Raw genomic sequence first — 26,482 nt, 5'->3', positions numbered from 1 at the left:
TCCACACCCTCATCAGGATTCTTGCAGCACTATTTTGAATTTGTTGTATCTTTTAAAGGCTCTTGTTGGGTATCCCGATGAGGAGTGCATTACAATAGTCCAGTCTGGATGAGACAAAGGCATGAACCAGCTGTTCAGCATCACAGAGGGAGAGGTAAGGACAGAGTTTGGCTGTGTTTCGGAGATGAAGGAATGCAATTTTACAAAGGTGATGGACATGTGTATCAAATGACAGATGGGAGTCTAACTTGACACCCAGACTTGTAACAGAAGGGAGAGGGTAATGGTACAGTCAGAAAAGGAAATACAATTTACAGAGGAACAAAGTTGATGGGGGGTGCCAATTAAAAGAGCTTCAGTTTTGGTGCTGTTCAGCTTGCGGAATTTCTTGGACACCCAGGCCTTAATCTCATCCAAGCAAGAGGAAAAAGTTGATGATGGTGTAAGAGAAGTCGAATCCAGTCTCACATAGAGCTGCATATCATCGGCATAGCAATGGAATGAAACTCCATGCTTGCGGATGATGTGACCCAGGGGTAGCATATAGATAGTAAAGAGGCTCGGCCCAAGGACTGATCCTTGTGGGACCCCACAGGTGACAGTGTGGGTGTGATATTTAGCATCCCCCAAGGCCACATACTCATACTTGAACCACTCCAAAGCAATGCCAGAAAGTATTGTATAGTGAAGATGATGAAGGAGAATATTATGATCTACCGTATCAAATGCAGCTGTGAGGTCCAGGAGGTCATTGGTGACTCTGACCAGGGCTGTCTCCGTACTGTGAGAAGTTCAGAAACAAGATTGAAATATTTCAAACAGATTGAATTTTTTGAGGTGATCCCAAAGCTGATTCCTGAAGGGAATGACAAATGCAATGCATTTTATTACTAAAAATGTTCGTGGAGCGCTATATTTTGGAATGACAGAGAAACAGCAAACCAGACAGACACACATACACTTATCCTTTTATTAAGGTGGATTAATTTTGATACCAAACTTTTTGAATGTTGCTAATCAGTATTAGTATACAGAGCCTGATCAAATTATACCAGCAGTATTTGGTTTAGATAAAACTGGTAATATACATACTTGTAATCCTGAACAAAACTTATCTTCTGGAGAGGGAGTAGAAATTTGGATGTGTCTGAATCAGGAGTCTCTTAATGTGTCATTGATGGCTATTATGACCATCCAAGCATGCCACTTAAATTAACAGAACTTATTCATTTTTCCTTTTTAAGATACAAATTACATTGAATGATCCATAATTATAATAAAAGTATCCAGTTTTAATTTTAGTTTGTGTTCACAGTGAACTTGTTAGTACTGTGCAGGTGGAGAGAAAAGTCTGAAAAGATGCTAAATAAGGCAACAGAAAAGCTTATTCTTTACTCTCTAGGAAGAAAGCAGGATCTGCAATCAGATACTGGAGGGGAAGTGGTTTGAATCAGGGCTTTAGTGTGTTAAAAATAGACTCCATTAAACACATGCACAAGCTGGTTAGTTTTTCTAAGCACAGTTTGAAGTCATCAAACTTTCACTGAGTCAGTTATCTGTGTTAGGGGTTTCGATAATACTGTAGGTGGATGAAGGAAATTTACTTATTTTACGATCAATGGTCTTGTTTTACAGAATAGCAAAATACTACAGTAATTTTGTAATAAAATGTACATGAAAACCCCACTGGACTTGCTTAGGATGGAAGGGGTTCACATTATAATTATGCGTGCAGTTTGTATAATTCAGTAGTATTTGATATGGGTCAGAAAACATTTAAGCACAGCTATTGTTCTACTGTATATACTTCTGCTCTTTTTATTTATACTATATACAAATGTCTACATTACACAAATTAAATGTGTTCTTTGTAATGCTGCTCATTCACATGGCATGGTACAGCCATGTCTAAGTAAGACCAACTAATACAATTGTTGAGCACTATAAAAAATGCCAGAATCATATGTCATGGCATCTTGTCAAACACGCACTGTATGTAAATCAGCAGCTATAATTAAGGAAATTGCAAATTAAACAAATATTTTCATGACTTGACCAATGAGCGTCTCTTGCATTTAGTAATTCAATTTATTCCTAAAATCAACCTTCCACTTCTGAACGGAATGTGCTCTAAACTATTACAAATACAGTACAGCTAAATTAAAAATGCAAAATTACATGCAGCAAAACACCAATATAATGGACATAAACAGCTGATCGTGTGTGCAAAGAAATATACAATCATAAATGTTTCAAATGTTTACATATCTAAAGAACTTATTTTAAAAAAATAATGGGTTTTTAAAAATGATTAATGATTTGTGTTAAAATTAAACCACTTTCAAGTAGTTGCTGACACATGAATTAAGATAAGAGTTGTTTGCATATATAGATTTTAATTATGATAATAACTTTTTATAAAAACATCAAATGACACTGGCTAAAAGAAAAATAAAAGCTTTGGTCCCAGATTCCAGATGTTCTAGACAGGCAGACCTCCCTTCCCTGTTGTTGTCCAATCCAATATTTTCATTGATTGTTTCATGAGTCCCAAAGTAAACCACATATAAAAATAACTGAAAAAGGGATAGGCTGTGTTCAAATTAATGATTAACTTTAAATGTGTAAAATACTCATAAAAAAGCCACAAGTGATAATCACATTTCAAACCTTTTAATTTTTAAGCAATCAATACTTCATTTTGTTCCTTCACCTTCCTTTTTCTTTTCAGTTTTTCTGAACACTGCAAGCACTTTTACATTCAAGGCTCACAGTATGTTCTGTAAACTCAAAGTATTGCCAAATGATAAAACTGGCTTATTATTTATAAGAGCTGACTGTTCAATGGCAGTTAATACTGATGATTTACATTTTGTGGAGACATGTCATCAGAGAAATACCCGTACCTTTTGAGTAATTGTGCTGTCTGTTGCTAGACATTTGGCTTGGTTTTACCATCAGCACATAGTCTAGTGTAGATTCTTTCTGAATTATTCTCTACCTATTTGGTGAGTTTCTTTTGGTCTGTCTATTCGATACAGAAATTCAGCTGGAAGGAAATAACCCAAGTACTCCACACTCTCTGGAGTTGTATCTATATAATAATGTCCACCTTCTCCATGATGACTGAAACAGTGTGTATGTTCAACACGGAGGTCCAGACCCTGTTGGAAATGGCAAAGTAAAGAGACGATATTGAATAGAGTGAAGCAAAATTATTCTCTCACCAAATTACAGATAATCAAATTCAGACCTTTAAAATATTTTACATGAAACTCATCTACCAGCATGGTACAAAAGAGGAGAATGAAATAAACTGCAAATTACATTGTACACATGGCAGGAGTCTTTGGCTTCAAAAGCTAAACAGATGATAATACTATTCAGTATGTATAGTATATAGTTTAGGATAAGCTGATATTATGAATGGCTGGCTATTTTCCCTAAACATAAGAGAGACTTCCATCATTAACTACATATAAAGGTGATGTTGCCACTTGACTATATAATCAGTGGGTGTACATGTAAGGTGTAGTTAACTTTTATCAGTTTTTTTTTCATGAAACATTAAAATTTCATATTTAACAGACTTCTCATTCCCTTGTATCTCTATCTCATATATTTTTTGAATTAGAATGCAAGTCTCTCAGTTATCTCTTCACAATACACCAATATAAATCTGTATTCACCATTTGTCATGTGAATATTCGCTCTTACAGGCCGTTCCTTGCAGTCCTCTTCTGCATGTGTACTCTTAGGTCCAAATCAGGACCTTAGAGTTAAGGTTGGGTTTTCACATGCATATTTGACAGCCTTTGCTTGATGGGTTGGATGTTCAAGTGCTATAATATTGTGTTAAGACTAAGGTGCTCACTTTTGTATGTGAGATCGGGTGGGGACAGTCACCAGCGTGTTACACGATATAACATACTCCCCTGCATTATGGTACAGTAGGGGAACATATTTGCCATTTATAATTACTAATAAATAAATAATATTATTACTAGTGAATTAAATACATACAATACACATTTAATATCATACCTTTTTTATATGGTAATACTCAGGCATCCAACCATGCCTATATCTGATGCCGCACCATCCATGTGGATAGTGATTGAGAAGTCAAATTGGTACATGGAAGGGCAAGACTTCCTAATAACATGTTCACTTACTCTATAGCTGTAATATTTACAAAGAACTGTTACCTATTAAGAATCTGTGCATTTACCAAATACAGTAATGTTCATTTTACCCTGCAGATCCTGACATGATATAAAAATTAAAATTATCAAACGAGATAAGCTAAAATTATTAATATTTTAAATAATTACTCTTACATTGATTTCTGTTTGTTTCAAAAATGTTATAAACAGGTTCGGTCTAACAAAAAAAAAAAACACTTACTGGATCTTTGGACACCAGCACGGATTGGCAGATAAGTGGCGCACTCACTTCAAAATACTTTAGCCAGTTATTTACATCATCATCAGTGTTCAGAGGACAAACGGAGAACTCAGGAGGCTAATTTGAAGTCCCAAAAAAGAGAAAAGGGAGAAGGAAGAAAGGGAAAACAATATTATGTTTAATGAAAATAAGTATCTACTACACTATTAAAGCTTCCATAAAGTAATATACAATTAAAGTACAACTCATGGAAATATACCATGGAATATTCTGTAAGATTTTCTAATGAAGTATGAAATTTAATATAATCTTTTATAACCAAAAAAAAGTTTTGTTAAGTTTTACTTATATACACAGGCTTTGGCTTTATTTGATTTGCATGAAGTCTATAAAAAATTACATACTGTAAAAAATACAATAATTAAGAAATTTCTTTAAAATGGTATGAATCAAATATTAAACAGAAAAGGTGTACAAATGAAATTGAGTCTCCTAGGGTTATGAGAAGATGAAGATAAGAAAGAGGAGATGGCTGTGTTGTGCATGTATTTTCAATTCTTAAACCAAACCTAAGCTGAAATAATAAGAAGAAACTATGACCATGAATCAACTGCAGAAACCAACTGCTACTAGCTATCTTTCTGTTTTATGCTGAAATAACTGTGTTTTTTTCTTTTTTGGGTTTCTGAAATGATTGGGGTTTTTTTTCTCCTCTCAAGCTGTTCACTGGGGGCATAACAGCCAAACAGGACAGAACTTGGAAGGTGGGACTATGATCTGAGAGCGTTGCTATTTCCTTATGCACCATTCAATTCCACTTCCAGAATTATACACTTACAGCTTTATTTTGCCATATGAGAACTAGCAGTATTTCAATTTTTTTCTCTTACAGCAATAATAAATGCAAAGTCTGTTGCACTTCTGCCTGTTATCATAATCCACATTTTGTTCTCCCTTCTCATCATCTAGTACCCCTACCAATAAAAAAAAAACAAAAAAACAAATGTAAAAGTAGGAGACTTAATAGTAAGGAAACAATATGATGAAAATTTGAAAACAAATAATATCGCCGTTAATAAAATCACACTAATTATTTATTTATGAAAGGGGTAAAATAATATTCAAAAGTTGAGAAACAGGTACATAATAAATAATGGTAACATACAGTACCTCACACTATTATAAATGTAGTTCCCCAATTGAAGTGATTCATCCAGATTCATCACAAATTAATTATATTTAATAGGGAGCTGTCAAGGATCCCATGTCAAAAAAAAAATTATTTGTATGTTTCTTTACTTGAAATGTTGTGGTGCTATTCTAAAACATTGTCACATTTTATGTCTTAACACTTGGTTTATAGAACCTCAACTTTTTACTTTTTCATCAATCCCCATCAATAATGACTATATAACTTATCATCTTTATACTTCTTTAAATTTCCCTAATTCCACAAAGTCCTCACTGAACCCAGGACATTGCATTTGTTTAAAAAGGTGAAATACATTAAATACTGTTTACACACATCCCGAAAAGAAACACAAAAACATTAACAATGAAACACAGAGCAACCTGAAGTACCAGTGCCTTTTTCATTTGATGTTCCTTGTTTGATGGCTGGTCCACTCTACACCTTCTGCTATTTTTATCCTAAGCTATTATTAGAGTGCATACCCCCTTATTGTATCTTTTTGTTTTACATTTCTTATGTTACTCAATTTTTGTTACTATATGCAGCATCAAACATGACAATGTCATATCATCTTAAAGGGGGCTTGGAACATATCCTGTTAGCACTGGGTAAAAAAAGCAAAAGCCAACCCTGAACAGGACATCAGTCCATAATGAATCTTATTCATACTGGGCTAATTTGGATTCACATTTGAAGATGTTGGAGTAGCTGGAAAAAATTAAAACACCCAAGGTAATACAGGAAGGATGTACACTCTTCATACAAACAACTACTGTTTGTGGAATTCCAACTAAGGATGCTGGATCCATAAGGGAGTAGTGCCAGGAGTAGTGCCATCCGCTGTGCCAGCTAGCTGTGTCTTATCTCTATATATATAAAATCCAAAGTCTGTCTGTCTGTATGTCTGTCTGTTTTTCACGAGAGAACTACTTGACGGATTTAGATCCGTTTTTTTTTTTTTTCTATAATTTGCTTGTACATTCCGGTTGATTTTGCAACCTCTCTCATCACGCTAAGTATCTAAGTTCGCTTGCGGTACCAATTTTTTTGTGCATATCCGAGAGAGACGCAGTGGGCCAAGGGGAGGGGGGTAAGGCCCTCCTCACTCACGTGCCAACTTCGGGGCGTATCTTACATCAGCTTAGCTTGCAGATGAGAGAAATACTTAACAGATTTAGATCAGGCTTTTTTCTAGAACTTGCTTGAACATTCTGGTTGATTTTGAGATTTCTCTCATTGTGCATTGCCTCCATGTATCTTATAGGATTGAATATAAAGCTCTATTACTAACCTATAAAGGTTTAAATGGCTTTGCACAGGACTACATCAGTAACCTCCTGTATCACTATTTTCCTGTTCATGCCACTAAGGTGCATAGATTCTGGTAATCTTGTGCCCCAAACTAACCTGTTCTCTTTGTCTCTGTGTCATAGCCTTCAGCTCTGTAGTGTCCAGACTTTGGAACAACCTCCCTGAATTAATGAGGTCAGCCATCTCCTTTCATTCTTTTAAAAAACAACTTAAAACTCATCTGGTCAGGAAGGCATTTAACTTACCCTTACATTCTGACCCTTCTTTGAGTTTACCCTCTCTGTCCAGATGCTCAGGATGATCTGAGTTTATATTACAAATTTTGATATTTCTTCGGGGGATTCTCGTAGTATTTTGAATATATTTTATTTTTATTCTGGTTTATTGTCTCTTATTCTAATTCAAGGCTTAGTGTTTCCTGTATTTATAACATAAAAAAAAGAGTTCAGAGAATTGTCAAAGCCTGCAAAGTAATGTTTTTTCTACTTTTGTTTTTTATTTATTTATTTATTTTAATTCCAACAGACATTATACCAATTTTAGAACTATAAATTCACTACATACCTGAACTATGATATATAACTGAGAACAAAATTCTTCCATGTCCTCCATGTCCAAGGATCTCAAAACAATACACATTCAGATAGTTTTAGTACACTGAAAGATTGTTTCTTCTTTTTAGAGAAAAAAATTCTGATAATGAGAATATGAACACCTTGAGCAAGACTTATATTCCACAATATTTAAACTTTTACATTTTTATTTCTGTTATCTATTCAATCTTATTTGTATGATAATTTTGTATAAACCACTTATTACACCTCATCAGACACTAAAGCAGGTACATTTGCTTCTCTATAGTACCTTCTTTAATGTAAGATAGTTATTTTAGGTGGTTTTTCTGCATTATGGTTCAGTGGGGCATAGTCATACCAGATGTTGTGCAAAAAGGGAATAATCTTCCCTCAGTTATTTAACTTATTAATAAAATATTTATTGCAACCCTCAGCTTCGTCATATTTTTTTCAAATTTTCTACCATATGCTCAAAGTCATGACTTATCTAGAAAAATATTGTTTAATGGAATATGTGAAATTTTCTTTGTGCTGGACCAACTGGCCATGCAGTGTCCCCAATATCCTGGGTTATGTGTGTGTGTGTGTGTGTGTGTGCATGTCCAACCTGAATTTCCCACTTTAGCAATGGGGCATAACAAAACATTACCTGCCTTCTCCTAGTATGTGGATTATAACACCAGGGGAATTAGGACTATTGACCTACTGTATGCAAACGTTAAAGATGCATACAGCGCCACCCCACTGGGAAAGCAGATCATAACCTGGTTCTGCTTCAGCCTCACTACAAACCAAGAGTGAGGGAGCTACCTACAACCACACGTTCATTCAGGAAGTGGTCTCCTGAGGCAGAGCAGGCTCTGAGAGACTGTTTTGGAACTACAGACTGGGATATCCTGCAGGGGTCACATAGTGAGAACATTGAGGAGGTTGTTGACTGCACTACTGACTACATCAACTTCTGTATGGACATTGTAGTTCCAGTAAAAATAGTACTCTGCTATGCTAACAACAAGCCATGGATTACAAGTGACATCAAGGGCCTTTTGAACCAGAAAAAAGGGCTTTTAAAGGCGGTGATCAGCATGAGCTTAAGCACGTGCAGAAGGAACTTCGAGTCCAGCTGGAGCAGAAGTTGCAGAATAACAGCATGAAGGAAGCGTGGGATGGGATGAAGATCATCACTGGCTGCAGCTCGAAGCGGGGTGCCACCATCGAGAGAGACGTGGAAAGCGCAAACCTGATGAACAACTTCTTTAACAGGTTTGACCACCCTAACCCACTCTCACCTCAGAGTACTGCACCCTCCACCCATCCTTCTGCTGATACCAGCATAGGAAAGAGTTATGCACCCACAATTACAGCCGCCCAGGTAAGCAGAGAGCTGAGGAGACTTTATGCCAGCAAAGCAGTGGGTCTAGATGGAGTATCGCCACGACTGCTGAAGGCCTGTGCGTTGGAGCTGGGGAGTTCTCTACAGCATATCTTCAACCTGAGCCTGGAACAGGGGAGAGTCCCGAGGCTTTGGAAAACATCTTGCATCACCCCAGTCCCAAAGGTATCATGTCCTGGTGAGCTGAATGACTTCAGGCCTGTCGCCCTGACGTCACATGTGATGAAGACCATGGAGCGGCTGCTGCTTCACCACCTGAGACCACAGGTCCGCCACACCCTTGACCCTCTGCAGTTCGCATACCAGGAGAAAGTGGAAGCGGAGGATGCCATCATCTATATGCTACACCGATCCCTCTCCCACTTGGACAGAGGCAGTGGTGCAGTAAGAATTATGTTTCTGGACTTCTCTAGTGCCTTCAACACCATCCAACCTCTGCTCCTCAGGGACAAGCTGACAGAGATGGGAGTAGATTCATATGTGGTGGCATGGATCGTGGATTATGTTACAGACAGACCTCAGTATGTGTGTCTCGGGAACTGCAGGTCTGACATTGTGGTCAGCAGCACAGGAGTGCCGCAGGGGACTGTACTTTCTCCAGTCCTGTTCAGCCTATATACATCGGACTTCCAATACAACTCAGAGTCTGGCCACGTGCAAAAGTTCGCTGACAACACCGCTATCATGGGATGCATCAGGAGTAGGCAGGAGAAGGAGTAGAGGAACCTAATCAAGGACTTTGTTAAATGGTGCGACTCAAACCACCTACAACTGAACACCAGCAAAACCAAGGAGCTGGTGGTGGATTTTAGGAGGCCCAGGCCCCTCATGGACCCCGTGATCATCAGAGGTGACTGTCTGCAGAGGGTGCAGATCCATAAATATCTGGGAGTGCAGCTGGATGATAAATTGGACTGGACTGCCAATACTGATGCTCTGTGCAAGAAAGGACAGTGCCAACTATACTTTCTTAGAAGGCTGGCATCCTTCAACATCTGCAATAATATGCTGCAGATGTTCTATCAGACGGTTGTGGCGAGCGCCCTCTTCTACGCGGTGGTGAGCTGAGTAGGCGGCATAATGAAGAGGGACACCTCACGCCTGGACAAACTGGTGAGGAAGGCAGGCTCTATTGAAGGCACGAAGCTGGACAGTTTGACGTCTGTGCCAGAGCGACGGGTGCTGAGCAGGCTCCTGTCAATCATGGGGAATCCACTGCATCCACTGAACAGTATCATCTCCAGACTGACAGCAGTGTGTTGCTGAAGCTACTCCTCTTTGTCCTGCTCCACTGACCGACTGAGGCGATCGTTCCTCCCCCACACTATGCGACTCTTCAACTCCACCCGGGGAAGTAAACGTTAAAATTATACAAAGTTACTGTTTCTTATACCTGCATTTTTATTACTCTTTAATTTAATATTGTTTTTTATCAGTATGCTGCTGCTGAAGTATATGAATTTCCCCTTGGGGATTAATAAAGTATCTATCTATCTATCTAAAGGTCACCATATGTATTAAAATGAGGACCACCTGATTTTCTTTCAATTAGTTTTAATAAATTACTCATTAAAAAAAACACAAAGACATCCTCAAAGTGTTCTTTTCACATTGTGGAAAATAAGCCAGCAGTATGATGCTCCTGTTTCAAAGAACTGCAGAATCTAGGTATGGAAGGAACTGGCATGGATTTAGAAAATATATATGGTTGTTTGCTGGTTGGGTGCATTCAACATGGAGGTGGGATTACATCAGGGGTTGGCTCTGAGCCTTTTCTTATTTGCAATGGTAATAGACAGGTTGACAGATGAGATTAGACAGGAGTCCCTGTGGACTATGATGTTTGCTGATGACACTGTGATCTGCAGCAAGAGTAGGGAGCACGGTGAGGAGACCCTGGAGAGGTGAAAATATGCTCTAGATAGGAGTGGAATGAAGATCAGTAGGAATAAGAATGAATATGTGTGTGTAAATGAAAGGGATGTCAATGGAATGGTGAAGATGTAGGGAGTACAGTTGGCGAAGGTAAATGAGGTTAAATACTTGGGATCAACTGTACATAGTAACAGGGCTTGTGGAAGATAGGTGAAAAAAAGAGTGCAGGAAGGGTGGAATGGGTGGAGAAGAGAGTCAGGGGTGATTTGTGATAGACAGGTATCAGGGCAAGAGTGAAAGGGAAAGTCTACAGGATAGTAGTGAGACCAGCTACAGTATGTTATTTGGATTGGAGATGGTGCTGGAGGTAGCAGAATTAAAGATGTTAAGATTTGCATTAGGTATGACGAGGATAGACAAGATTAGAAATGAGTACATTAGAGGGTCAACTCAGGTTGGATGGTTTGGAGACAAAGTCAGTCACTTTGTTGAAGCCATAGAAGGAAAGGAAACCAGATCCTTACTCTAGACAGCCATGCTGTTTCTTTATCCATAGAGAGGACCTAATTTGACCTCCCAGCAACAATAGCAAAGCAGCCATCCAGTATGTCCCAAGGGTAGTGGATGAGAAACCAGGCCAGACATGATTGCCCATGACATCATTACAGACCCAGGAGTGGTTGTCAGGGAATGCCTTATGGCCTCCTGGAGGCAAAAAGAGTGGAAGTGTAGCTTAAGATCAGACAAATGCTACAGCAGATAACAGTGTTACTGAGGAAAGTTTTCATCTCTGGTCTAGCCCTATTGTTCTAGTCCTACAACCCAACACAAGCTGGCGTTTTTGCAATGATTTCCATCGTTTCAAACAAGTCTCCCGATTTGATGCTTACCTGATGCTGCGAGTGGATGAGATCCTTGAGTGACTTGGATAAGCGCATTTCTAGACTGCACTTGACGTGACAAAAGGGGAACTGCCAGATTCCTTTAACAGAGTTCACAACGGAAAACACAGCTTTTAGCACCTCTAATGGGCACTGACAGTATTGTATCCTACTGTTTGGCTTACATGGGGCACCAGCCACCTTCCAACATCTGATGGATGATATGGTCATCTATTCCAGCACGTGAGAAGAACACATACAGTATGTTCAGGTAGGGCTTCTCACACTTTGCAAAGCCATGATCCAGATAATCGGAAAAAATGTTATTTTGGACTATTGGAGGCCAAATATTTGGGGAGAAGGGACTGTTTGACCACAGTGCTCTAAAGACACTGCTATATTGCATTGGCCCTGACTACAAACCAAGCAGCAGGTTCAAGTTTTCTTAGTGTCAGAGGTATACTACCAATGCTTTGTGCCCCATTTCCCTGAAAGACCAACACCTTTGATTATCTTAACAAAGAAGTGAACTCCCAATAAAGTGATATAAGGTAAAAATACAGAAGCTGCATTTCGTGACCTTAAAAAGGCTCTCACACTAGCACCTATATTAATGACTCCCGAGTTTTCTCTCCCTTTAACCCTCCAGATTTTGAACACAGGTCTTGGTGTCATGTTGAGCCAAAGCGTCAATGGTGCACTTGATAATGTACCTGAGCCAGAAACTGTTGGACCCGGAGACCAGTTATGCAGCAGTGGAGTGGATCTTTTCTTCTGTTGTACAAATACCATCTCATTAAGTCATTGCTTCAGACCTACATTTCTTGCCATTTAAAGCTATCCACAAGTGTTTCCACATGATTATTACCGACATACTTTGAACTACACCATAAAACGGAGCACTTGTTCATGTTTGTGGAGAATGCTAAACTATGTGGTGACAACAATTTAAGAGTTTACCATAATGTGAATCTTTGCTTTCCCTTTCTGTATGATGAAGGTTCCACCCATTGCAACAGGCTTCTCATACTGCTTCTCTAATGTTTTTCTCATAGCAGTGACTAAACTGTATTCTCCAGTCCGTTTAGTTGCCATTATCTGAACAACCTACAGAAAAATACAGAAGATAATGCTGGAGCTTTAAATCATGACTATTAAAGACAAAAAGTAATATTTGCAGACACCATAAATTTCCACCATAGTTACAGCTACTTTCATTAATGCTGTAAACATCCTTCACAAATACCTATCCTTTCACCCATCATTCAACTCATCTAATTCAGTTTGGGGTCATTTGGGCACATGGCAAAAACCACCTTGGAAAGGGAGTCAGTTCCTTCACAGTATACTTTCCCGCACACACTCCCATTCTCACAGTTACTGAGCCAGTTCATAGTCATTCAATTTAATATGCACTTCTTCAAGATGTATGAAGAAAACCAGAGTACTCAGAGGAAAAGCCATACACAAACAGAGAGCATGTGTAGCCACAGTACTGGGATTCAAACCCAGGACTATGGAGCTGTAATTTAGCTAACCACTGCTGTCTGGTAATGAGAACAGTGTCAATAATAAATATATACACTACCAACATGTTTAGACATAGAACATTAGGAACAATATTGAAATTTTACCTTTATAATAACTCCAATGCTCTCATTTATTGATATTTTGTAAAATGCAATCAGTGCAACACATGACTTCTTTGTGTGCTGTATTTGACTAATGCACCAATTGCATAAGAAAACAGCTTTAATGCGCCCACAATACTGGAGTTAGGCATAAGCTGTCTGTTGACACTGTAAATTGTAAGGTAATGCACATGGAGGCAAAACACACCACATACTGAAGTATTTAAATAATAAAGTAACCTATTTTCAAGGAGTTGAAAAATATCTTACCTTTCCAGGATTTCCTTGACAAGCATAAAGATTTCCAAGTAGTGCAATGTCACAATCACTAAATTTATCACTGTATTTCCCCAGCACACAAGTCTGATCCTTCATATTCACTGTAGAATAATAGCTGCTATTAACTGTACACCTGTCTTTGTTTTCAGTCCAAATGAGAGGTATTAGCTGAAGAAAGAGTAATGAATAAATGTATTAATCAAATAAAATACAAGAGAAACAACAATTAAGCAAAAAAACTAAGAAGAAATGATGTTGTATTCAGGGTAAAAAGAGGTACCTGAAATTAGAGTTTGCTCAGTAAAGTCTTTTTTTTTTTTTTTTTTTAAATAAAGGAACACAAAAACCCATCACTGATGGAATTAAAGAAATGTTAAACAATGGTAGGTTTCTAATTTCTCACTATATTTGAAGGAGACCGATTAAACCTATTTTAGCAGTAGGTCCCAATATATGAAAAGCTATTTTCCTAAAGCTGATGTCACAATATGTGCCGTATATATGATGGCGTATATCAGATTTGGCAACTGCAGTTGCTGTTCTCAACGCTGGACTATGTCAGTTTAAACAATTGAATACCACTGCCCATGTGACATGTACTGATTGTGTTCTATTTTTCCAGCACAGCTGCGCAGACTTCTTTTTGTGACAGCCAATAGCATGTTGCCCAACAAAGCCCATGCTGTACAAAAGGTTAACAGCTATAGCAAATTCAGCCTCAATCTCTGCCCTTTTTTTCAATGCTGTTGTGGTTTGTAAATATGAGACATCATACAGATAGGCTTCTCTTCTGTTTGTGAGGTCCAAAACACCCGTGCTTCTTAGTGTTTTGTTGCTGCATTCACTGGCTGTCAGCTCTCATACAAGCAACTGCCCCAACAACTAAAGACAAAATCAGATCTGTTTGATTTTATCAGAGCAAGCGGCCGACTAATTGGAGCGATTCATTGTGTATGTCAACAGGCCTGCAACTTGCTAAAATTGTGTAAATAAAGGCTTTAAATGAAAATTGCCGGAAAAGTCGAATAATGTGACATAGCCTTTAGTGTCACTAGACAAGTATCACTCAGGGCAAGCACAATCCACTGTTTCTAATTGTCCTTACATGGAGGTGAGATATTGGGATTACAAGCAACCCTTCTCAGCACAATGAGCTAATGGGAGCAATTGCTCTCAGCCAGCAGCTTTCAAAGTATATAGCTGACAAACTTATTACAAAATAGCAAGGGTCCCTCTCGGCTTCATTGCGCTCTCATCAGCAGTTATATTTATGTATGTATACAGTGCAGTAATTTCTCGTTTTTACAATACATTAAAATGTATTTCTGCCTACATTTACTTTATTTATCTTTACATGTTACAAAAATGCTAATCTCAGAGGCTTATTTGAAACGTTGGATAACAAGACTTTCTTGACTACATTTTCACTGTACCATTTAAAATAATATAATTGCAGCTTACTGTAGATCTTTCTGGATTAAGTATAACACAATATCAAAGTAGCAAAGGGAAAGAGAATTACCACCAAAAACCAGCCATCACCTCTAAAAATGGAGTTCAAAAAAGGTTTCACCATCTATTGACTTTATGATCATGGTTTAGTTTTCTTTTAATAATTGTCTTGCACAGATGGGACTATAGCTCCTGTATGAATCTTTAGGGAAGGATTTTTTCCCGCCATACTATAGATAATGCATGTTGGTCTATTCCACAACAAATTGTTGTAAGGTGAAAGAAACGTTTTACACTTTACCAAGTCACCAGCAAGTCATTTTGCGGGGCTAACCATTTTTGAAATATTAGTGCTTGATTAAATGTTGAATATTTATATTGTCTACTTTAAATGTGCATTGAAGAAACATATTATGAAAGTAACTACTGTACATAAAATAATTTTAACTGATTATGTATATCCTGCTTAAAACTTTCAACTAAACCTGAAAACTCAGTACCTCTGCATTAATACCCAAACTCTTAGAAGAAGCAGCTCCAGCTCCTAAAATAAAGGCTCCAGGCATCTCAATTTCTTTGGCAACTGTGTTCATATTGTAAACCTAAAGGGAAAAAAAAATCAAACAGCTTTCTGTAGGACACAAAATTAATAGACAAACTAATATATTTTACAACCACAAGGAGGCAACATTAGCCCAAATGCAGGTAACATACTACAAGTGTTTCAATCACACTCTAATGACTATCCCACCAAAACATACTGTACAATAGGTTTAGGAATTCTGACCTTATCAATCTGAGCCAGTGGTATCAAATATGGGACCCCTCCCACATCTGTTATTCGGGGATGTCCACAAATTCCTAAGTTAACAAAGGTAAGAATATAAATTGTGACAGAGTACAGAGTAAATGTTTACTTTCAGCAATAACAGAATGCTTGTTAAAATTGAAACATTTGCATTTTTTCCCAAAAAATATTTATGATCAACACTATGAAATTTTATCAAACCAAAATGAAACAGTATAAACAAATGAAAGCAAATTACCAGTAATAACATATTAGAGTGAAATAAGCTGAGATTATGTTTTGACAGGACACTAAATTTGATATATGCTGTGACATTCAAAATCTTATAAATTTACTGAAGCAGATAATAAGGTACACCCAGATCAATTGTTGGATCAGTTATTTGAGCTACCTGAAATAGACATCTAGTAATCGTCAAAGATTATGCACACGGCACCAAATATATTTGACTTTAAAGATGTGAAAACATGTACATTTCACAATCAAACAAAAGAAGAACTAAAGAAAGGAAAAATATTGCTTCACAATGAATGAAAATAGCACCGAACTGTGATCATCTACTTGTTATGATTATTACTGGTGAGCTGTTTAAAAAAAATACAATACAAAAATAAAGCTGGGTAAAATTATACTGTAACTGGAGGAATACACACTTCTGTGAACCTTCTAGGAATAATACAGGCTGACTACTTTATACTTCAGAGTTTGCCTGGATATGCTTTTGCACATTCTGCAGTTTTAGCCACCATTTCCCCTAAATTCCTTCCTACTGTATTCAATAAAAACAAAAAAGTTGCATGTACTGGTAAAAAAAATACCTTGGACAGGAAAGGAAAAAGGATGCTGAGTAAGATCAGGGCACTCCACGACAGAAACTTGCACTGAAGCAAAGCTCTCCTGTAGCCCATTCTGCAACACTAAGGAGAAAGGAAGAAAAAATCAACCCAGTAAGCAAGAATTCATACAAGTATTTCCTTTTCTAGGAAAACCACAGGAAACGAAAAGTGCATTATCAATAGTTTAGATACCAATAACTTATTCACATGAACAAGGGAAAGGTCAGATGAGCTGGACACTGTCCAGAGGCAGTATTACATTTTTTGGCTTATCCTTAAATTAGTTGAAATGCTATTAAATGCATTTTATTGTTAGAAAGTTTAGTATATGGCTTCAGTGTTACTTGCTGTAAACTAACTATGTCCCATCACTGGAAGGGGAAATGGATGTCTGGCCTCAAACTTTCTGCCAATTCAGGACATATTTTCTGCCAGAGAATGTATTAGAATTTTTTATAATGTTTATCGTTTCTTTTGGAAAACCTGAGTACTTCAGATTCCATCCATCCATCCATTATCCAACCTGCTATATCCTAACTACAGGGTCACGGGGGTCTGCTGGAGCCAATCCCAGCCAACACTGGGTGCAAGGCAGGAAACAGACCCTGGGCAAGGCACCAGCCCACTGCAGGGCACACACACACCCACACACCAAGCACACACTAGGGACAATTTAGGATCGCCAATCCACCTAACCTGCATGTCTTTGGACTGTGGGAGGAAACCGGAGCACCCGGAGGAAACCCACGCAGGCACAGGGAGAACATGCAGACTCCACGCAGGGAGGACCCAGAAAGCGAACCCAGGTCCCCTTACTGCGAGGCAGCAGCGCTACCACTGTGCCATCTTGCCACCGTGCCACCCTCCAATTGATTCAAGAGGTTTAATTCACCTTAGGTAAAAAGCTAATAGGGATCTCAGCTAAATGTTTATATCTTTTTAAAAAATACATTTAAAAAAAGACAAATCAACATAAACTAATTATAGCAGCTGCCAATCTGATCTTCAACAGCTCCTTCTATACAGCTCCAATGATCTTTTCTCAGACAGGTTCACGTCTTGTACATTCATTCCGACAGCTGTGCCTCTCATCATACACTTGGGGTTAGCAGTAACACCATCTGCACTCACTTTCCTAAACTCTGAAAGCCGATCCAAGCCAAGATTCCTCCCAAAACTCAATGGATTTAAGCAGAGGAGCAAATTTATTTAGTGCTGCATGTCAAGCTTCTCAGAACAGTGTCTATCTCCCAAGTCTGTGTGACCCACCAGAATTTTCATTCCAAAAGCACCACTGAGAAAGACATCATTTAAGTGAATCTGGTGAGCTACAGGGCCATAGTAAAATACAATGGATAGCAAAAAATAACCAGATAGATAAATAAATAGATCTATCTATTTATCTATGTCCCCAGGGGGAAATTTAGCTTTTTACAGAAGCTCTTTAAATAAATAGATAAATAGATAGAGAAATAAATATACTGACACCCACACTATGGACTGAACACTCACCAAAACAGCTAAAAAGTAAAAAAGAAAGAAAACTTCTATATTGTCTGTCACTGGCGAAGTGAGGCATTATGCAGAGGCACTGCTTTTGGTATAAAGAAACCCCAGTAACGTTTCTTGACACACTTCTGCTGAATAATTAATTGGCTGAAAGTGCACAGTGTTAGTGTGTCAGAGAGGGGGTATAAATAACAACAATAAATAACAGTATTGCAGAAAAACACAATAATATAAATCTGTGTGACAATGTGAAGAACTGACATTCACGCCCTATGCAGTTTAAGACTTTAAAAGTAAATATAAATTAAAGAGATGCAGCTCAAAGATTCTTGTAGATTTCAGGATTGAGAAATGAATCACAATTTGTGATTTAGTAGATAGAATGCAGTAGGACAGAAGTTATTCATTTGGCAAACAGTTCTTACACTTGAGTGACCAGTAACATTTCATTGATAACTGAAACAGAAAGTTAATCAAGTGTGTGTAGTTTTTAATTATATTGCCTACTTATTTCGTTATTAGAGCTTTATGAATGTCCTGATATAGACCAGTTCCTGGTCTACAATCCAATCTTCTGTCTATCTAGCATACTGCACTTTACAGTATGTTTTGAATGTTCAGACACATTGCCACACAAAGGCTGATCAGAAAAAGTATGATAGAATCCAACAGTCAAATAAAGATTCCAGGAGATCTCTCTAGCAGCTTCCAAATAAAGTGCAGTTTAAGACAATTAGATGTACTCTCAACAACCTTGTTCAAACTATGTTTTGGAAAGGTGTTCCGGGATGCCAGGGAACATAGAAAAAGACATATTTACAAGAAAAACCAAGTTAACTCTGCAAGTTACCAGAGGTGTGTTTAAAGGTGGTGAATGTTGCCTTAAAAAGGATTTAGACTTAAATTAATAAAGCTACAATCAAGTGCTGCAAATGGTACATCAACAGTGATGCAAATCAAGGACAAAATGGGGAACAACAGCTTAAACAGTACAAATTTCAAAAGGTGAATAGGTTTAAATCACTTTACATCATATTAATTTGTAAACTGCTCTCTCTCTCTCTCTCTCTCTCTATATATATATATATATATATATATATATATATAATATAACCCCTGTGTGCGTCCAGTGTCCGTGTGTGTGTGTCCTCTGGTGAAGACGCGCGCGGGGCATGGTGCGACGCTTCAAAGCAGATGCTTCAAAGGCCGCCTGACGCGTCACACAAGACAGAGAGGGCGGGACCTATAAAATATTGTGCAGCCGATCCAATCGGATTTCGGTAAATGAGGTTAGACCTAAAACATAAAACATGAAAAATCCAATCGGGTACTGAGACGCGGAGACCAGCTTCCCCATTGTTGTGCAAGAGTGTAAAACACGAAAAATCCAATCGGGTACTGAAACGCGGAGACCAGCTTCTCCATTGTTGTGCAAGTGTTCACTCTGAGGATGTCAGATTTGCGATTAAGAAGCTTGGCCCGGTAAAGTGTAAAGTGCCAGTCGTTGAAGGGGTTTTCCTAAATATACGAATTTTCATGATATTACAATACAATGACTTTTAAAAGTAGATTTATTTTCGTGCACATTAAATCAGTTGCTGGAGAGAATCTGCTGATTGCCCACTGTTGTGACAGAAAATTAAACGCATATTACGGATAGCAAAACCAGTATTACTGTCAGAGAAAATTACAGGCATTTTAAGGAAAAAATTTTATGAGGTAAAAGGTCTCTTGCCATTTAATAGAGACTGTTCCTACTGATGTTTATGGACTACTGTTCTAGCACCCGTTGTCGTAACGGGCTTAATGTCTAATATATATATAAGATCCTAAGCCTAAAAGTGCAACAACTTTGTGCAACGATTTTATGTGACTTTTTATGTCACTTTTTGTCACACTTTAAATCGGCCTTATTTTAAAACCTACATATATAAGTTTGGTATCATTCTTTTCAGGATTTATAGAACTGTAATGTGATGTTGTTTGATTCCGTTTTTAAATTCTAAACTAAAAAATATCAAGACTGCACGTCCCATGAGACAAGACTTTGTGCCAGGAGATTTAACCACGCCCGGGGCCGGAAATAAAAGACAAAGAGTAGGACAGCTGCTGTACAGGCTTTTAAATGTTTGAAGCGCCGCGTGAAATGCAGATCACGAGGCACGGCAGCAGCAGCAGCTGATTGAACAAAAAGGATGTAAAAAAAAAAATATTTGTTTCCCATTGTATCACCATTTAAGAGGGGGTTTCGGAGGAGCGACCGCATCTGCTTGGGGTGCGTTCAGCCTCCCTCTTCAGAACGCAAGTGACAGAGACGCGAAGTGGCTGGCGCATAGGGCAGGCCTGGGGAGTTGGCGAGCAAAGCGAGCAGGGGTGAACCCCCTAGTAATGGTATAAAAGAATAAGCTAAAGTCAGAATGATTGCAAGTAAACAATCCTAATTTGCTTTAAATGTCTTATCCATTCGGAAGAACTATTCCAAACTCCAAAATGAACATGTACAAAGATGTCTTTAAACCTGTTGGCAATGTACGCACTAGAGACTTAAACACTCACACAGGATGAGAAAGTAATGTTGATAGCCTGGGAGTAAAAAATATTAGCAAATACTTTTGTGCTAGTGATTGAGTGAAAAAAGATATGGAGACAGATGGTGCAACGAAGAATGTAACAAAGTGGTACAGGAGGGTCAGGCTCTGCAAGGGTTGTAATGCCAAAGAAAAACAGAGATAAAGCTCAGAACTGCAGCAAACTTGGGACACAATTATTCTGAATTGATTCTGAATTTTGGCTTGGAAAAAACCCTGGAAGTGAGCCTAAAAATTTCTTAAAGCCAGAATGAAGAAGAGTCTAGAGATGTGAGGGGAGCTGGATCCAATAAACAGTCCCTGGTGGGAGGAGGCGACCACAGCTATGAGAATTACAGGACAGTACCATGCTGAGCCACTTTTGAAGCAGGTCTAATAGAACAGCAATTTTTTTTTTTTTAATTCTGATCTTTGAATTATGTACGTGTTTGCACATGTGTGCCATATTACTTTGAACACAATAATATTTTACATTTTTTTCTGAACACCTTTGTTTTATTCTGACCAACCATCTTTCTTTTTTACAGAAAATATCTGCAGAATTAAATTTGTGTACTTTACATTCATTTTTTTTCTTTCAAAACTGAATTGCTTGGTCATACAGCAACATTTATACATGAGAATTTACTCCCAATATTCACTATATGAGCTGTACCATCACCACTAATTTCACCTTTTCTGATTCTAGATTCACTAGAAGTTCTGCTGCGTATGTTGTTTTTTAATCTGTGTTATTCTGACCATAAATGAAATTATAAAATATTAAGTCTATTTCAATTATACATTCACATTAGTGTACCACATAGATCTCCAGTCCGCAGATTAAAGGAAATTGAAAATGCTGAAGTCCACTAACATGATAATAAATTTGAATGTGAATTTTGAGCACATAGGTGCGATGTCTTGGGGGATTATCTATAGAAGAACCAATGGACGCAAAACATAAGTAACTGTTGATACTGCATATATGTTCATCCCATCCTCAAATAAAAGGGAATGGAAAACGTGTCAGAGGCGTTGCAATGTGAAAGTTGAAAAAAAAAAGAAATGTGTTATTGAAAAAAAGAAAAAAGAGCATACAAAACACAAAGACAAAACAATGGAAGAATGTGATGAAACATTAAACCAAAAGTTTGAAGTACTGTGTGTTACAACAGTGTTAGATTTGTGTAAAGGAGGAGAGGAATTACTTTTTAACTTGTGGAAGTTGTTTGACACTGTCTGTGCTTGTAGTTTGTAATCTTTTTTAACTTGCCTTCTATTTGTAAAAGCTTGAGGGCATGGAACAGCTAACACCTGCAGTAGTGGGGGCCGTGGGGTGTCTGGTGTGAAAGAGATTAGGGCAGGACAGCACCAATAACTGTATTTGGTGATGTTATAATGGCAATTTGAAGTTAATTGATTCAAAATTGTAAAAATCATGGCAAAGCATAATATTAGTATTTACTTATTATACAGTGGGTATGAATAAATGTATACTAACCAAAAAAAATTAATAATAATTACTTTTACTCACTGAAAACCAGAACATTCCATTGGTGTCTGTCTTTCACATTCTTAAAAAAAAAAAAAAGTGTCCATGCACTATAAAAAAAAATGCTGTTAATACTCTTCCATCATGCTCTCGTTTTATTTATTTATTTGTTTGTTTGTTTGTTTATTTCATTTTCTCTTTGTTTTCGTTACTTCAAAAAGTGGTTAACACTGGATGTTGATTCATATTGAGACTGCTGTTGACTGTGTTTCACAATAAGCATTTGTGCTTGTGGCCATCAGGATACAGAAGGTGTTTAATTGTCTGACTCACATGAGCGATGAAGAGAATCAGTCTGCCAGTGTAACACAGGTTACTGTTAGCACCTGTTGCTGCATTTTTTATGCCATCTAGAATGCAGTCTGAATGCACAACTCAGCAGGTGGTGCATGCACTCACACTCAATCTGCAAAGATTATTGTAAGGGTCTTCAGTTGGTGAAGTTGTTTTTGTGTCAAACCTGCAGCATGATCACTTAGCTGTACTTAACATTTCAGTGATGTAGAACAGTGCGCACTGGTGGTCATGTACTGCATTAGGGGCATGTATGTCGTGTTGAAGGCTTAAATCGCTCTGCTCTGGACCCAATGTAAAATTCAATGATCACATTGGTGTCAGACGAGTGGTGTGATTGGTCAGCCATATTTGTCATGTCACCTATGTGTCAAATAGCACAGTGGGTCTGTTGGCCATGCATATCCTGTGAGGTCAAGCACGCTGACACATCTGTGTCAGCTGTGAAGGGGACTTGAGACCCAATTTCTATCCCACCCTCCCCGGATTTGTATATCTTAAATATACATCATTCATATATGCAGTCTCTCCTCTGTCAAAACTACAATATTCAATCATCCAGAAAGTTCTATTAACTAGCGTTTTGCATGATAGCACATTACATAACAATACTGGGATACATGGCACTGTCACAATGACATTACAGCTGATTCCATAGAACTCTTCTTGTCCATGAAAGCCACTGTCTTCTTAGTGGGAATGTGGTTGCCACATTCCTCTTCACCATAAATTTCAATCAATACAATGTTAGTCAAATGAAATAAAGTCTATTACCTTCTTTTTAAAGCTCTTTTAATTTTTGATGTAATGAGCCCAGTAAAGTAACACATTAAGCATACTACTATATATTAGGAACCAGCTAATGTCCATATTTAGTATTTATGCTATACTATAAATAAACAACTCTAACGCACATCTAGGAGAAAGAAAGAGAGCTGAAAAATAACTACACCAAATGAAAAAATATAATTGAGCAGAAAAGTAAGAATTAGGGACTAATGTGTAGAAAGGCACATTTTAATATTTTAGCAGGCTGCTTCATTTTCCCAGTGACCCACCAAGTAGAATTTCCTTGTTCTAATGAAAGGTAAAAAAATTAGCCTGAAATAAAATGAGACTGAGACTATATTATGTATTTTTAATCAGTTGCCAAAAATACTACTAAATCAATATTTTCATAGCACCCCCTCCTTCATATGAGGATGACATTCATGGATTTACCTCACATTTCAACATAAATTTGATATATTGTTTAAAAAAAAGCCAATCATGTATTAAGAACCGTGTCCAGTGTTATCAAGGACCAAGTGATACATGCATTTCTACTTCATAGGAATTTACTTTGCTTTCAATTGTCTTACTGGGGGGATATTATTAACTACCTATTCCTGAAGGTATCAGACATTGCGGGTTTTGCCATCCATTAAGCTATCCTGTGGCCAAATCCTTTGTCCATCTTTGACAAACCAAGCAAGTAGTGAGTTTACATATAAACCAGCTTTTTGGACCTTGACCAACGATTTGTTAAACATTAAGGAATACTATGAAGCATGAGTTAAGAAACACTGATGTGGACGTCTTGTGATTTATTAACTTTAGCTGTATTTTATCAATTAACTAAACTGTATTGATTAATACATTTTGCAAACTGAACAAGTTGATTTTTAACTTTAGAATGTATGATTTTTGCAGTAATCCACACATTCCAATACACTGTGCATTTTAGCTTAACTGTCAAAATTAAATAAGCCTCGAGTGTTAGCCTGTGAGTGGGCCTGACAATGGATGTACACCAAGTCCAGGGTTGGCTCCTGCCTTTAACTTCATGCTTCAGAGATTTTCTTTGGTCTCCCAGGACCCTGAAGTGGATTAAGTATGTTTGAAAATGCCACATTAAATTAAGAGGTTGAAGTTAAAATAATGTTCATAAAATATGTACAATATAATATTAGACAATATTAAAAATAAACTATCCATCCATCCTCTAACCCGCTGAATCCGAACACAGGGTCACGGGGGTCTGCTGGAGCCAATCCCAGCCAACACAGGGCACAAGGCAGGAAACAAGCCCGGGCAGGGTGCCAACCCACCGTAGGACACACACAAACACACCAAGCACACACTAGGGCCAATTTAGAATCACCAATCCACCTAACCTGCATATCTTTGGACTGTGGGAGGAAACCGGAGCGCCCGGAGGAAACCCACGCAGACACGGGGAGAACATGCAAGCTCCACGCAGGGTGGACCCGGGAAGCGAACCCGGGTCTCCTAACTGCAAGGCAGCAGCGCTACCACTGCGCCACCCTAAAAATAAGCTACATAAATAAAACTTCAACAGATTTTTATATACAATTGGAAGCAAATGAAAAACTTTTTGTTATTTCAACCTCACTGCACCAAGAAATGCACAAAAGTTATACCATAGGGTGAAGTACACAGGCTACACAGACAAGCAAGATCCTAACTGTTATGAGAACTAAGACTTGCAATATTTCCACCCCATCACTGTGTCACTGATTCATGGTACAGAAAGAAAATACTGTGTATTTCTGTTTTGTTTGACTTTTGTCAAATTGTTCATATTGTCTTTTATAACTGCAAGTGACAGTGGGAAAAGGTTATCCGTCGCTGGCAGAAATGCTTGTGTTATGTCATTTATATTTTAGAATTGCATTGACACATCTTCATCTACTATATCCATCTTCCTTACTTTCTGTCTTCCCTTTCAACTCTTACCTTAGCAGTCAGCGATAGTTCAAAATCATTTATTTTCATTTCTGTGGCTTCCTTGACCGTCCAGCTTTTAGAGTTGCATATTAGTATTACACGTGGGAAAACATGACTGCTCAAACAAATGTAATCAATGCAGCATCCCAATTTTAAACCATTTTCAGGTTTTTATTGTACCTTCACAGAGTTAGCATTTTGTCATTTAACGATGTATTTCCCAAGTTCATGTTACGTTAACACCAATCATCTCACCATGCAATACATTATGTTTGGCGTGGCATGGCATGGTAGGTGCAGTTACTAGTAATGCCCCTTCATTACGTCACTATGTGAAGTTCAAGAAAGTGTCTACATAGCTATTCTCCAAGTGCTCCAAAGCTCTGAATGTTAGGTTAGTTGTCAACTCGAAATAACCGAGTAAACAGTGGCTTTCCGCATGTGTTTGTCTGATCTAGTCATGGGTCTTGCCCTTTGCCTCATATTTAAGATTTAGGCTTCCCATCCTTGATATCCTAATTGTACAAACCAAGTTCATAAAGTGAACACCTTACTGTCACATTCCTAGTCATAGCATCGGTCACCCCATATACCAAGATGCGCGTGTCACTTCCCACAACATACGTATCCCACAACATACGTAGTATATCAATGTTAAACTTTAACTGTGCTTTCTTCGTTCAGCTAATAGTTCATACGTCTCTGATCTGCCCCCTTAAATCTCTTCCAAAAGTTTGACAATCCATGTACAAAGCTGCCGAAAACTCATAAATTGCAATAAGCATAAATAAACCCTACTAAAATGACACCCCTGTGTCTTGCTATATTGTGTAAAAGTGGCGTGTGTCCCTTTAGTTTTAATTTTTGCAAAACGTTCCAGCGCATTTAAACCTTCTCCCTGAGAGACAGCTACGCGCAGCAAGAACAGAGTCTACACACCGCATGAAAGGCAGGAGGGAAAATAAATTCATATTTACTTTCTTTAAAAGCAATTTAAAGCTCTACGTTTCACGATTGTTCCTCACTTGTGACGAAGGCAAACTAACCTGTGCACAGCTCTTCCAAACTTGGAACGTGCAAAGCCAGCTTCTCTGTCGCCATCCTAGTTCCTCATGAAGCGTGAGCGCGCACGACACTTTACCGTGTCGTCTTAATGCTAGTACACTACGCACTTGCACACTACACAC

General features: G+C 38.0%; 1 protein-coding gene across 3 annotated transcripts; it reads right to left on the bottom strand.

The window, feature by feature from the left end:
• Positions 1-1,991: 1,991 nt before the first annotated feature.
• On the bottom strand, positions 1,992-26,482 carry c8h11orf54 (chromosome 8 C11orf54 homolog). Of its 3 annotated transcripts, XM_028806814.2 has the most exons (8): positions 26,342-26,482; positions 16,623-16,721; positions 15,784-15,857; positions 15,497-15,598; positions 13,536-13,712; positions 12,595-12,741; positions 4,408-4,524; positions 1,992-3,164 (listed from the first exon to the last, which is right to left on the bottom strand). In XM_028806814.2, the coding sequence occupies exons 1-8, from the start codon at positions 26,394-26,396 to the stop codon at positions 2,991-2,993; spliced, it is 945 nt and encodes a 314-aa protein (XP_028662647.2). In that variant the 5' UTR covers positions 26,397-26,482; the 3' UTR covers positions 1,992-2,990. The 3 variants fall into 3 exon arrangements, with proteins under 3 accessions (XP_028662647.2, XP_028662648.2, XP_051786294.1); XM_028806815.2 differs by lacking the exon at positions 15,497-15,598; XM_051930334.1 differs by lacking the exons at positions 16,623-16,721; positions 26,342-26,482 and having other exon boundaries at positions 15,497-15,601; positions 15,784-15,855.

This window comes from Erpetoichthys calabaricus, chromosome 8 (assembly GCF_900747795.2).
Source record: "Erpetoichthys calabaricus chromosome 8, fErpCal1.3, whole genome shotgun sequence".
NCBI classification, from domain to species: domain Eukaryota; kingdom Metazoa; phylum Chordata; class Cladistia; order Polypteriformes; family Polypteridae; genus Erpetoichthys; species Erpetoichthys calabaricus.
Note: the sequence above shows the minus strand (reverse complement) of the source record. Positions and strands in the feature narration are given on the sequence as shown.